This window comes from Alosa pseudoharengus, unplaced genomic scaffold, assembly GCF_046254945.1.
Source record: "Alosa pseudoharengus isolate Yale_2024_CS ecotype anadromous, Long Island Sound unplaced genomic scaffold, YU_APseudo_1.1 YU_APseudo_1.1_scf_16, whole genome shotgun sequence".
NCBI classification, from domain to species: Eukaryota; Metazoa; Chordata; class Actinopteri; order Clupeiformes; family Clupeidae; genus Alosa; species Alosa pseudoharengus.
Genome location: NW_027468630.1, coordinates 29901608 through 29915737, shown reverse-complemented (window position 1 = coordinate 29915737; position 14130 = coordinate 29901608). Strand labels below are relative to the sequence as shown.

The 14130-nt window shown below is 41.4% G+C and overlaps 1 protein-coding gene across 3 annotated transcripts in view; it reads right to left on the bottom strand.

Annotated features, from left to right (window-relative positions):
• Positions 1-14130, bottom strand: part of phf21aa (PHD finger protein 21Aa) — a 45673-nt gene that overhangs the window by 13208 nt on the left and 18335 nt on the right. For 2 of the 3 annotated variants that reach the window (XM_076287652.1, XM_076287653.1), the window contains 3 exons: positions 3287-3451; positions 1701-1958; positions 314-397 (listed from right to left, as the gene is read on the bottom strand). In XM_076287652.1, the coding sequence (XP_076143767.1) occupies positions 314-397; positions 1701-1958; positions 3287-3451 (507 nt within the window). The remainder of the gene's footprint in view (positions 1-313; positions 398-1700; positions 1959-3286; positions 3452-14130) is intronic. The other variant, XM_076287654.1, reaches the window with a different exon arrangement.

Here is a 14130-nt window from a genome sequence, read left to right as displayed (position 1 = left end):
ACTCACTCTGAGAACACTGGTGAAGTTTCTGCCAAACCAAATCTCTCATATCAATCATTTGCTTTAAGCATATACTGTATTTATTTATTTTTGCTCACTGACCCTACAAGCAGCTTCACACAAGTGCTGTTAATTAAACACTGTGCTGGTCTGTCATAAAGAAATGTAATTTCTTCAGTGTTAGCATCCAATTGATTCGAGTGTGCATTGGGTGTGAACCCATCCTATTGGCTGGAGGGAGGGAGTGGGGCTGTGACACAGGAGAGAGACTCTAGGACAGGTTGGAGGAGATAGGGTTTCCGTGGAGACGAACCTGTGGTAGAAAGGTGGGCCGAGGCGTCAGTCTGGGAGGAGGGACAAACTGTGGAACTTTGATAGGCTGGGTGGTGGCCTGCACCTGTGACGTGAGACCACCCATTTTTAAACACACATAAACACAAACACACACACACACATGCACGCGTTCACACACATGGGAGAGACTACACTTGCAGCACATTGCGACTGTGCATGAGCCACTGGTGCCTGGCAGTTAAGGGGGCTATACACAATGACACCATCCTACATGTTGCAGGATGTTCCTGTGGCATGCCCAAAAAGTAGAGCAAGTTGTTTTGGAGTGCATAACTTGATGAAAGATGTCATCTTAGCATTATGGCAGGCCAAGACATGATAATAAATGTTGTGATTATATGAATGGAGTTTGACCGCTTCCTTTCTCTATTGTAAAGCTATACATAACCTGCTGAAATTAGTAGTATCTCAATTAATCTCATTCAATGCTTTCTGCTTGAGCTTGATGGTCTGAATTTTTGAAAGTGCTATGTCTTATGATCATATAGCATATACGCACAATATTAAAGCAATCACATATTTTCAAAATTCCCCATGAATTGATAGAGTTGATATTGAGTACACTGGTGCACTTTTATCACAGAGGCCTGTGAACTCTTCAAAGACAAAGGAGGAATGAAGTCAAAAGTGTGTAGGTTTCATTCTTTAAGGTTTAAGGGTAACAAGTCTGTTAATAGTTTCAGAATTTAAATGTACTAATAGCTGTAGTGCATGTGATTTTAATTTTTGTGTTTTGAGTTTCAAAGTAGAGGGGGAGAAGCATTTTAGTAGTGTTACGTAACTGTTTCAATTGTAGTAATCTAATTTGTGTGTATGTGTGTATCTGTGTGTCTGTGTGTGTGTGCGTGTGTGTGTGTGTGCACGTGTGTGATGTGGGTAGGGGGTGGATGTGGGGGGGATGTCATCAGCTCTGCATGCCTACAACAAAAAGTCACTGCACACTACTGTTTTCAGTTCATTTTATACTGTATAGAAATGTAAATATGGACACAATCTGCCTTATCTGTGTCTGGTGTAAAAATCCTTACAACTGATGAATACACACAGAATACTATTTAGCATAAATAAGTCATGTGCAGTATGCATTGACTTGCACACAAATGATGTAAACACGTGTATTAGACAACAAATGTATTCATCACAAAACAGTAAAGCACTGTCTCAATTACTAACACACTACCCCTGTCATCATGAAAGTCCAGTGATGATTACCATCTATTGCTTTCACACACAAAAGTGATAATTACCCCTTTCATAAACAAGCTTTTAATTCATGTAAAATTCTTTGAATGTGTCTAACCATGGGACGACATGTAACAGATCAGAGTAGTGAGAGGTATACTTACAACAACAGCATTCTTTGAGACTATCCTTAGTGGCTCTGTTCCCTGACTGGTCAGCTTGCCTGTTGCCTGGAGGCCAAGAGGTGTGGTCTGTGTCTGATCTGAGCTCTGTGTAGTGGGCTTGGGCATGTGGCTGATGGTGGTAACCATGGCAACAGAAGGCCGTGGTGTTGCGATAGAAGTGGGCATGCTGGGGGTGGCAGCTTTCAGCACCAGAGGTAGAGTTTTGTTGGGGATCACCGGTGTGCCTGCCACCGTAGTCTGTGGCCAAAGGAATAAGAGGGAGATTAGAAAAGTCACAAGAGGAAAGAGTTGGAATGAGTAAAATGCTGCTCACTGATGGAATTCAACCCCAATGTTCACATTCACAATTATTTACAAAACATTGTCATTGTTACTTATTGTATCCATTTACAATAGACAAAAATAATACATAACAGTGTAAAAAATCCAACAGGATTTCCAACTGGTTACAGAATGTCATTCATTATCAGGTTACACCAAGGACACTTTGACCCAGCATGAGACCATTATGACAGACAATGCTATCCTACAGTATATGGGCAGTCCACAGTGACCATCATTAGACTTACGGTAGACCATATCCCATTATCGGTATGTTTCCATTTAATAACAAAGTTTTAAAACGAAAACAATCTTCGTCCATATGAGTGTATTCTGTTCCATATCTGAAACAGACTGTCACCATACTACAATAGGAAAATGAGTGAATGATAGACTTGCTATCCCATGTAAGTTCTAGGCTACACAGTAGGCCTTGATAAATGTTCCCATAAACTCAACATTATCATTAATAATTTCATTACAGGCTACTGTGCTGTAAGAACATTAAGTCATAAGTCATTTGACCAGTAGTTGATTGCTTAGGGTTCTCATGACCCCCCCACCCTCAACTCCACTACCCCACACTCCCTGCTATTCACCACCTTTGGGGGCCCACCCCACACTTTGTGAACTACTGTTCTAGTTCCGTTGTCTTACATGGATTGATCGAACACATTGGGCAAACACAAGACAAATCCATAGAAATTCCATGGACAACTGACCAGCACTCTGAAACAATCTTTCCATATTTTGACAGATTAGGATCAATGTCCTTACTGTCCCACTTACTAATCACTTCTCATTTCTTTGAGTGGACCTCTAGGCAGCACTAGGCAATATCAAGTGTATTGAGTGTATTGAGCTACATGGTGTATGCATAGGTACTGTGCACTCAGCTGTCACTAATTAAGAGGTCTTGTGTCTCTAATATGTTCACCCAAAATCACTTTTCCCACTTAAATCTTACTATGTCAGTAATGCACAAAAAGAAACAACAACAGTAATGCACCCAGAATGCCCTCGCAGGACTTGCTTACGTGTTTTACTTGGCAACACAAACCCACAGAGGGCCCGCATGTCTGCTAGGCTATGTACTGACAAGAGTGTTTAAACACTTCCTAATGTGATACAGTGGGTGGTGTTTACAAAAGTGTGAACAAGAGATCATCTTGAGGTCAGCAGAAGACCCAGATAGGGGTGAGAGAATGAAAGAGGTGGTGAGAGATGCGTGCTCTGCTCCAGACCTGTGGGGTGCTCAGGTTGGGAGGGGGCAGAGCTGGCTGAAACTGGGCTGATGGCAGAGTGGACGCTTTCCCGTCAGGCTGTGGGGGGTGCTGGGCCTGGGCTCGACTCTCCGTCTGGTCCTGCTTCACCAACAGCTCTTTCCTCAGCTGCTCAACCACCTTTTTCTGTAAAGAAAAGTGTGACGCAGAGAGAGAGAGAGAGAAAGAGAGAGAAAGAGAGAGAGAGAGAAAGAAAGACATAAAAAGGGAGTTGTTCTTATACGGTTCCAGACCTGGGAGTGACATGTACAATATACCTGCCAATAAAAGCATTTCATTATTGGAAATATAACCAAACATGCACAAAAGATAACGCTTTTGTATACTTTTGTTCAGCTATACAACACAACTACTGTTAATATCCCTTTGCAGAACACCATAACAAATTTGACCTTTAAATTAAAAAAAAATCAGATCACAAAAGAAACCTACTCTACACACACATGAGCACCCATAACCTGGCAGCCTTCCAAATACAACCTTCATTATACAGCTCTACCAAATACAACCTTCATTATACAGCTCTGGAAAAATCAAGAGACCACTGCAAATTTTTCTGTGACATTCGAATGAGTTGACGGTCATATTCAAATTTGCAGTGGTCTCTTAATTTTGAATATGACAGTCAACTCATTCGAAAGTCACTCAGCAACCGTAGGATGACATCAAAAAAATTGTGCAGTGTAGAGTTATACAATGTGTTTTCACCCCCTACCATTCAAAACACCAGGAAACCACGGGAAATGTGCACCATAGTTTTCTTCAAGTACCGTTATGTTAGTAAAAAGCTTTAAAATGTGTTGGCTTGTAGCATCAGTACTGAGACAAATTATAAAAAAAAATACATCTTATAAGTTTAAATTTAATACAGCCCAAAAAACAACTGAGTGACTCACCTGGCCTTTCCCAAAGCCTGGCATTAAATCAAATTCTGTGTCTTTGCACGCGGTGTCATATGTCCTACTGCCACATTATGGCAGTTAGTAGCACTAACAATTACTCAGGTCTGGGAGTAACATAATTCATAGCAAAAACACCACGAGCAGTTTTGTAGGTCAACTATACATTAGCCCTTAAAACTCGTCTTAAAATGCATGGCTTCATAGGAAGGAATTGTCTGTTAACATAGAATCCTCCACCTGGAGCACTCCCTAAGATGAAATAGTCTGCATTACAACACAAGGCAGCAGTGTGATGTTCAAACACACTAGGTGGATGAAATAGTCTGCATTACAACACAAGGCAGCAGTGTGATGTCCAAACACACTCGGTGGATGACAAATGGCTGCAGTAAATGGGATTCTTGGCATTTAAACAGCAGCACTGTAGCCTCAGTCAAAACAGTGCGATATATAATGTCACTTAAGAAATAACCTTAAGCTTCAGACATACTTCCAAAATAACAATGATCAACTTCACCCACACTTACTTGACTAATTTGTTCAATCCAAGCAAGACTTCTTAAGAAAAAGATCAACTGAAGAACTCAATGAGAAACAATAATGTTCACAATGCCCACAATGTAATTGACAATAGTTTCTACATGTCAGGGATACACAATGTCAATCATGCCAAGCCTCTTGCCTCCTTTTCAAGCTTTGTCTTTCTTATTAGACAACTCAAAAAAGCAAGCAGGCTGATATGTTTCAAAGACTTAGTCCTCAAGAGGCTAGCAGTGATGGAATCAGACAGCAGGGGGCAGAACACGCCAAAAAGATCACCAAAAATTAGACAGAAATTTGCCAGTGAAAAACAGTACAGATATCATCAGCTTTTGACAACATGAAAATACAAATTGGCTAAAAGGGTAAATACACTTTCACTGATTAACACTGACCTTTCCATAATGTCATTATAACCACTATGCAGTTATTGATTTTGCATCACTAAAGCAATAGGTCAAATGTTCCATGTTTCCTTCAACACCACTGTGCATTTTGTCATAACTAAATATTGAAAAGAAGTGTAACCAGCATCTAGCATTACCATCAAGTTATTGTGTATTGTTATTTTACCAACACAATACTACTTGTGATCACTTTAGAAAGTAATGTCAAAAACCATTGCAAAGCTAACCAATACCAAACAATTTTCAAAAAGCATTGTAAGACCCGTGCATGTAAACAAACACTAACATAAAGGTAAAATACGTTTAAGAGAAAATAAAATAATAATAACCTCAGTGCTTTTAAGGACTGCCAATCTGTCAGTGAGGAAGCTGTCATATTCATTCAGAAGCTATAACATACAGTATAAACCTGATACACAATTACCTTATGCTATCTTTCAGTAATCTGAAGTATTGTACAGTATAACCTTTCCTGATGTATTGTTTGCAAAAAACTCCACTACCTCTAGTCACAGAGTTCTCACTCTAAGTTACATGAAAAAAGCCTGACTTTTCCCTGACTGACTTAAAAGCTGAATTTCTATTACCTTTAATGAACTTTTACGGTTTCCCATTTGACCATATGGGCAGATTTGTAAATTAACAGTACAGTATATTAACCCACAAGATGGAGCTATAAACCACAACATAGCAGCATGCCGCCTATAAAGGGGAAATTGATTTTGTAGTGCAGCTATGTACAATTGGCAGATTATTAGGTACACCCAGTAAACAGTCCAGCATGAAATCACTCTTCATTATTGGTCAGTTTATTTTGAGCAGTGTTAACAGTTGAGCAGTGGCAATTCCATACAATTCATCCTCATTTTAGTGGATGAAGTTTGTGGTGCTGTTAAACTGCATTAAATTAAACGCAAAGGTGTTTGTTATTTTGCCTAGTTCACTGGTTGAAATGCACTCAATAATAGTGTAGGCACACAATACAATTTAGCAGCACCACAAACTTCACTCTCCAAAATGAACACATGGATGAATCAACAGCTCTATTCTTAAAGGGGTACTATGCAGTTTTTTGTACAGCTTCAGAGTCATTGGAATGGTTATATGACTTTCCGGGTTGAATGGTGGCCGTCTTTCTTCCCCCTAGCGTCTGTGAGCGGAAAAAACAGCCTTGCAACTTAGGTCCAGCGAGCCGCCGGCCTCAGTCAGAAAGTTTTGCAGTCGCGCGATGTAACAAATTGCTTTACGCCACTACACAGATACATGCCAGGCACCGGCTAGAACAAGGTAGCGATGGAGTTTCTCAGACATTAGTCATGGCAGAGCCGGCAAAAAGAAGCAAAAAGCGAGTAAACCATTGTCAAAGGAAAAGGGAAAGAGGAAACAACAGACTGACAGAGCGAGGAGTGTCGTAAAATATATACTCTGAAGCTGTAGAGGGAGCTCTGTAGAGAAAACTGTGGGCAAAAACCGAGAAAACAGCAAAGAAATTGCCAAAACCGCATAGGGACCCTTTAACAAATATTGCATATTATAATCTTCATAACGCTATCAGATGCATAAACGAGTGAAAACACAGTTGCTTGCATAATAACAACTCAAGCAATGTGATAAATGCGTGAAAAACTGATAAACAAAAATATTGCATGGAAAATATTATCTTTTAATAAATAGTAACTAAAATGGAATCAAAACAAAATTCCCTGTCAACTGGCCCAAAAATAATCAAATACCCTGACTTTCCATATCCAGACCTAACTTCAAGTCTTCTTAAAATTCCATGATATTCCCCTGAGCCCTGGGAATCCCAGAATTAACACTGATAACCTAAATATTAAGAATATGAACAACCTCAATACTGGATGTTTATTTCATTTAGTAGGCTAGGCTATTGCTTCTGTTGCTCTTCCCCTAAAAGGTGTAGACATAAAGGAAAAGACAGAACTCCTGTTAAAGAGTCATATACAACAATACAGTATTCTAGTAGGCCTAGCCTATATCTTGTTGATTTCTTGATGATGTTTCACATCCCACACATACATAATGTGTCGCAAAATATTTTAGGCTTCACTTAATTTTTACTTTCTTGCTTGAACAGTTACAGAGTAAAATGTGTGTGCTTCAATTCAACTCCATGGTACAATTTCCATGTAATACTGATTTTTAGTTTAAACCTTCAAAAATGGGCAGTGTGTGAAGAAACAACCGTTTTGACATAATGTAAAGTTAGCATTGCCTACCAGCTAGCGTTGGTCTGTCTCTCTTGTAATACCACATTCTGCCACATGTGGCGCTGTATGAAATACAATGCAAATCAAAGTGTAGTGTGTCTGTGTTAAAGACAACTCAACTACAGTAGAATTCCACATAGCTCGTTCAAAGAGCATGACATCTTCATACTCTCTCTCTCTATGTCCAGTCATGGATAAGTTTCATCTGATCTACAAATCAAATCCAATGTTCCTCTACGTCTACTGACCTATTACACGGACTGGTCATATGACGTGTTATAGTTTGACTGTTTTTTAATGTGTGTAGATAATCAGCTCATTTGACTTAATGCAGCACATGCGCAATGCTGGACTGAACATTATGCATGCTGGACTGTATGTTTGCATTGTGCAAAGGTGGCACAGATAATACAAGTCAAAAGTAGGAAGCCGGAGGGACATTAAATTCCGTCATATGACTCGCAGACCTCAATCTGTCTTTGGAGGTGGCTTTTTAGCATGCAGGCACAGACAAAGTGCATGCTTGATGGAGGTCCCAAAGTGAAAAAGCAGTTCATCCTTTCTCGCCAATTCAGTCTATTGACCTTTGCCGTGAAAGCATTCCCTCTCTCATCCAAGCTCTGTTTGCCTAAGATAAGACAGTGAGTGAGCTCTGGTCATCTAAGAACACCTCCCCAACCTGCTCCACAGAACAAAAACAGAGTGCAGGATGGTCAGCCAAAACATCCATCTCTATCAACTGAAATCCACCTGAATGATCACTAGTATGTTTTATACAGCAGAGTTTAGTGCATAAATATCACTGCTATGTCATGCAAACAAAAAGGGTGTTCAATGAAAATATCAATTGAATAAAGCCAGCCTAGGGTATATTTAAATACATGCACGTAAAACACATCCTAAAAATAGAACAGATGTTGCGTTGTCCCATCCAAAGTACCCAAGAAACTTGCCATTATGCTTCCCAAACACGGTCAGCGACAATCTTGCCAAACGACACCATTTATCACGTGCACAAGCATTTATCAGCACCGACCAGGGCATCAAACCATTTGTTCTGAGTCTATGTGATCATTCCTGAACAGGTTAGAGGTTAATAATGTAGGGCTGTGTGGCATGACAAATGTACCTTTCAGATGGTCTAAAAATATTTATATTTTATATTTTATATTTTTTCTATGGTTAACATTAGAAAACGTTACAAAAACACATTACATCAATAATCAGAAGTGCTATAGTCCCATTTGAACTTAGGCTGAATCCACTATGGCTTCCTGGAGATTTTAATAGTTTGCAATTATCAAACACAGACATGGATATGACCTGGCAATTGTGGTGTGCTCAAGAGACACAAAAATACTCATATAAACACATATACGACTTCTATATAAGGCTTTTTCTGTATACATGAATGAAGACATGGATTGTGTATTCTAGGTCATTCATTGTCAAACAACAACAGACATGTTTTTAGGCTACTCAATAGCAACGTTCAGAGAAAGACAGGAAGTAAGCTGTGCACCAAAGTGCAGAAAAACAATAACAGTACATTTGTTGTAATAAACAAAATGCCAAAAATAGCAGTTACCAGTTACCATAATTGAAATTAATGTGTGTGTTCTACCACACATATAAAGTTTCTGTTTTTGTTTCTTGAACCAGTTCAAGACATGGTGCCAAGTTTTTAGGGATGTGGACCAAAACTCTATAAACTAAATCATAAGTCAGAGCTGGATTCTGACTTTTTGACATCCCAAATGTAACCTAGAATTGTAACCATTCATATCAGGAAAAAAAGTGTTAAAGTGTCAATAGCACCTGCATGGCAGCAGTGTAATCTCTTTGGCCAGCCCTGATAGGCAGCTCTTACCTCCCTGTACAGCTCCAGCCAAACCCTTCAAAAGGCAGACTGACTCTCACACGCAGCCTTTTCCTACCAATTCATGGTCGTCACGTCCACCATTTAGCCAGAACAAAGCCCTCCACCATCTTCACCTTGCAAAATAACTTTTTGGAGTTGGGTGGGAGGGAAGTGCACACAACAGTCCCTACAGCCAGTCCTTCATCTTCATCTGAGTCCCATTTGGAAGTGAGTAAATCAGACGTCTCTTGGTGGAAGGTTACCCTTTCCACTCATGGAAATCTTTCCTTCCTTTGGCCATCGTCCTCATCAGATGCCACGCTCATGCTTAAGTGGCACTTAATCACAGTGCCCTGAACATTCCCGCGCCCATCACCAGGAGCGGCAGGGTGCCAGGGGAAGGTGCCCAGGTCCAAGCATACAGCTGCAGCTGCGACCCCAGCGAAGGCCTGCTCTCACTCAACTCCCCTCTCCAGGGATGCAGACAACAGATGGCAGGAGAGGCCCATTCTGCACAGCCAATCTTTGCCCTGGAGTACAGTAGCAGCCCGTGCACACAGAGCAGCTCTATTGCACAGCAGGTGGGACTCCACTTCTCCACTTCTGTGTAGAGGGATGTTACTAAGAAGTGGAGATGACTGATAAGGGAAATTATGGCTGATAAGACAGTGACATTGGGGAGGGTAGGACATAACGTAAGGACTGCAGTATTAATATAAAATGCAAGCACCCACCCCCCCCCCCCCAAAGAAACTGGCCGAACAAAACAGACTGCCTCATACAACAGGTCATTCAAAAAGCATAGTGACACAATTTGAAATGGAACATCTAGCAAAATATTTAAAGAAGCAATAAATGGAAATCATATAACCCCATATATAACCACTCCATGCGCTCACTTTGTGTCAACCTATACTGTTAATGAATTAACTAATGAAAAGTATATTCATACAATTAAAAACAAAATAGCCACAATGCTATCATTAGATTATTAGCAAAAGAAATACTGACATGGGTATTATACATGCATAACCTGAATTTAAATTATTATTAATCATCAAACTAAAGTTTGAACAAGCCCTAGCTAGCCTAAAGGGTAAGCTGAATAAATTAATGTATGTAGACATCGGCTAAACCATCTCTGAAAGAGCCACCCAGGATCAAGTATTAACTGCATGGACAAAAGGCGGCAGCCTTAAAATCAGGTATCTACGGTAAATTGTAAATGTTAAAATCTGATCTTGTGGCTTTATGAGGCATTAATTCACAGCCATTATCCACAGTTGTAACTAACAGTTGGCAGAACAGATTTAAAAGAACATGCTGTACACATGCACAGTGCCATGCTGCTCACGTGTGCATCCTTGCAACCAATCCCACGAGGGAGACTAGCAGAGCTGTCAGCATGCATGTGTGTGTGTGTGTGCATGTGTAATCATGTTAGGTTGTGAAAATGCCTGTCAGTCTTTATTTGGTATTAGCCTGGCAATGTCCCTGGGAGCAGCAGTAGCGTACGCCTCTCTCTCTCTCTCTCTCTCTCTCTCTCTCTCTCTCTCTCTCTCTCTCTCTCTCTCTCTCTCTCTCTCTCTCTCTCTCTCTCTCTCTCTCTCTCTCTCTCTCTCTCTCTCTCTCTCTCTCTCTCTCTCTCTCTCTCTCTCTCTCTCTCTCTCTCTCTCTCTCTCTCTCTCTCTCTCTCTCTCTCTCTCTCTCTCTCTCTCTCTCTCTCTCTCTCTCAACACTTCTAATGCCTAAAACAGGGCCTCATATCAGGAGTTTACAACATGACTGATAGAAGGAGGGAGGGATTTCTCAGGTGTGAGGAGGAGAGAGAAAAAAAAAAAGAGAGAGAGAGATCCCATCCTCGTTTATGCGGGTGGTATTTAAACAGTGCGCTGAGCCCTTGATTGAAATTCCACTCACGTTGCCTCCTGCCTCACAGACTCTCCCTCTCCCTCTCTCTCTCTCCCTCCCTCTCCCTCCCTCTCTCTCTCTCTCCCTCCCTCCCTCTCTCTCTCCCTCCCTCTCCTTCTCTCTCATGCTCCCTTGCCCATTCTCCGTCTCTGAGCTGGAACTAAAGCCATCCCAGGCTCACATTAACATGTTCCTCCTCTCTTGTCTCTCAGTGGTGGCAGCTCTCTCACAGAGAGACACTGACAGGCCGGCCGATGCTACTGCCACCACTTGTGAATGCCAACAGACAGTCAGTAAACTCACATCCTGCATGTGTCTGTGCATGTGAGCGTGCAGAGACACAAACTCACAAAGACAATAACACAATAACGGAGGCTCCTCAAACAAAAGTTGCATTTGGCATTGCTCCAAAGCTTGGGTTCCAAGCCCCCTGTGCTGCTGTGGGGTGGTAGGTGCAGCTGAGTGTGGTGAGTGCAGTGTGTTCCCCACGCCTTCTTGCCTGATGTCCACATTCATTTTCATCCCCAGCCTACAATACTGCAGCAAGAGCCCTGCCTGGGCTCTGGAGTGGTGAACAAAGAGAAACTGACAAAGTACTGTTCTGTGAAAATGAGATACTCTCTCTGCGTGCGTGCGTGCGTGCGTGCGTGTGCGTGTGCGTGTGCGTGTGCGTGTGCGTGTGCGTGTGCGTGTGTGTGTGTGTGTGTGATGGGGAGAGACAGGGAGGCTGGGAGTGGGGAAAATGCAGGGCAGCATGGGTGAATGACTTTAAGAGAGAGACAAAGGGATAGACTGGAGCAGATGGGGGAAAAGAGGGAGAAGATGGGATTCAACGCATGTACAAATGAGCTGGAGACTCCACTTCCCATACTCCCCATGGGTCGGTTTCCTTTAACATCCTGGTACAGCACACCTCTTATTTATGCTGTTTTTACTGTCTCTGTAGTTTCCAACTGATACCATAAACACACATACACAAACAAACTTCCATTTTCACTGATATATTTTCTATTTACTCTCTCTCTCACACACACACACACACACACACACACACACACACACACACACACACACACACACACACACACACAACAACACAACCTTCTGTCTGACAAATGCTGACTGACTGAATGAGTCTGAGCTTTTCTAAGGACTTGAGAAACTGGAGAGAAAGATAAAAAGTCACAGCTGAGTCCATTTCAGTGTGATTATCCCCAACACCACGGCATCTGCTGGACCGAACAATTCTTCACTGGTAAAAGGCATTTCTTTAATCTGTCACAGCCATAAAGGAACATATTTCATATGAATAAGCAACAAAATATCTAACAAAGAACAGTTGTACTTGCATGACTACACTTGCTGCAAGTGTACTGTCTTGTTTATTGGCAGTATTGTTACTAGTGGGAATCTGAAAACGATCAAAACTGTTGTATGCTTCGTCTTGCTAAACAACTGGTCATACACGCACACACACCATTGAACAGTGAAAGTCTCTCCTGGGTGCAAGCTTGCCAAGTTATCATCACATACAGTTTTTTAAATCTAACTTGGAAACCCGAATGTTTTCAGTGCAATACTTTCTTTTAAGCTTTGCTCTTATGATAATAATCCCATGTTACGTAAGCAGCGTGAAAAGACGCTTTCCTCTATCGTGAGGGGGAGTGAGGGAATGGCCAGCTTTTACACACGGACAAAAAGCCTAATGGAGCAGAACCAATGATATTTGAGAGGTGGGAGGACCACAGGGAAAGATAACCCATACCCTTCCCACCCATCAAACTCTCTGCATGGCGGATGCAGCCACAGGACCACTGTTCCATTTCTCTCCCCCCCCATTTGTCTCTTTGTCCTTTGGCAATCCTCCTGTATGGCGTGCATCCCCACCAGCAGCTATATTGGACACACGGCTCCTGCTGTGGACCGTTTAGAGCTGTGGTGGGAGCGGATTCATCTTAGTAGACCTACAGAAAAATATTTTCCATGTGTCTATATGCCATCCTCTGGATCTTTATCAAGAGCAATATACGATATAATTACTGTACACACTGCTGTTAACAGTACTCCCTAAAATCAAATGTATACCAGGTCTTTGTGAAGTATGAGATTCACAACCTTGACCATCATTTTCAAACATAATCTGGGCAACTAACACAGACTAAGACTCTAATTTAAGATAAGTCATTTGTACTTAACAGTATCAACAAACAGATGGGATGAAACAGCAAAATAAGTGCAAAAACTCAACCCAGAGACCCAAACCCAATGAAAAACATCAACTCAATCTCCAATGAAATGTTATAATTACAGGATGAATGACAGAAGTTACACTGTCAGGGGTGCTAAAATAAATATGAATTCAACAAGGGTTGAACACCTTTTAAAAAGGACATCACTAGTCATGGGTTCTCTCTGTGGAAGTCTGTATCCAACCAATCCAGTAATTGGACAGGATGATAACTCACACAAATCTATTTTATTCTTCTAAGTGTTTCAATACATCACTATAATGTGTATTCAATTACCAAGATGCAATACGATTTTAAGCAAAAACGTTGGCTTTGTAACATCCGTTTCTTATTTCTGGTGCAGCACTATGCACTCATCATTACAGCCATGTGGCCTCTACAGAGAGCTGGGTGTGGAGCTCCAAAGGTCCTCAGAGGATACATTCACACATCCCCCAAACCACTCCTCCACTTAGAAACAAGCTTGCCCTGACTCTCTCAGGGCGACCTTAGCTAACCTGCTGGATACACATCAAAACTACACACATGCTTGTGCCGACATACATGTAATACAACATAGTGCAACATCAGCAACTTAGCCAGCCAGCTCTTCTGTGCACAACAGCTGCACGTCTGGTGTTTAGAGCATGCTCCTCGTTTCAGTCAGACCTGGCTGACAAAATTAGGTTAAGCATATATTTGTCAGCATTTATATCAAACACGTC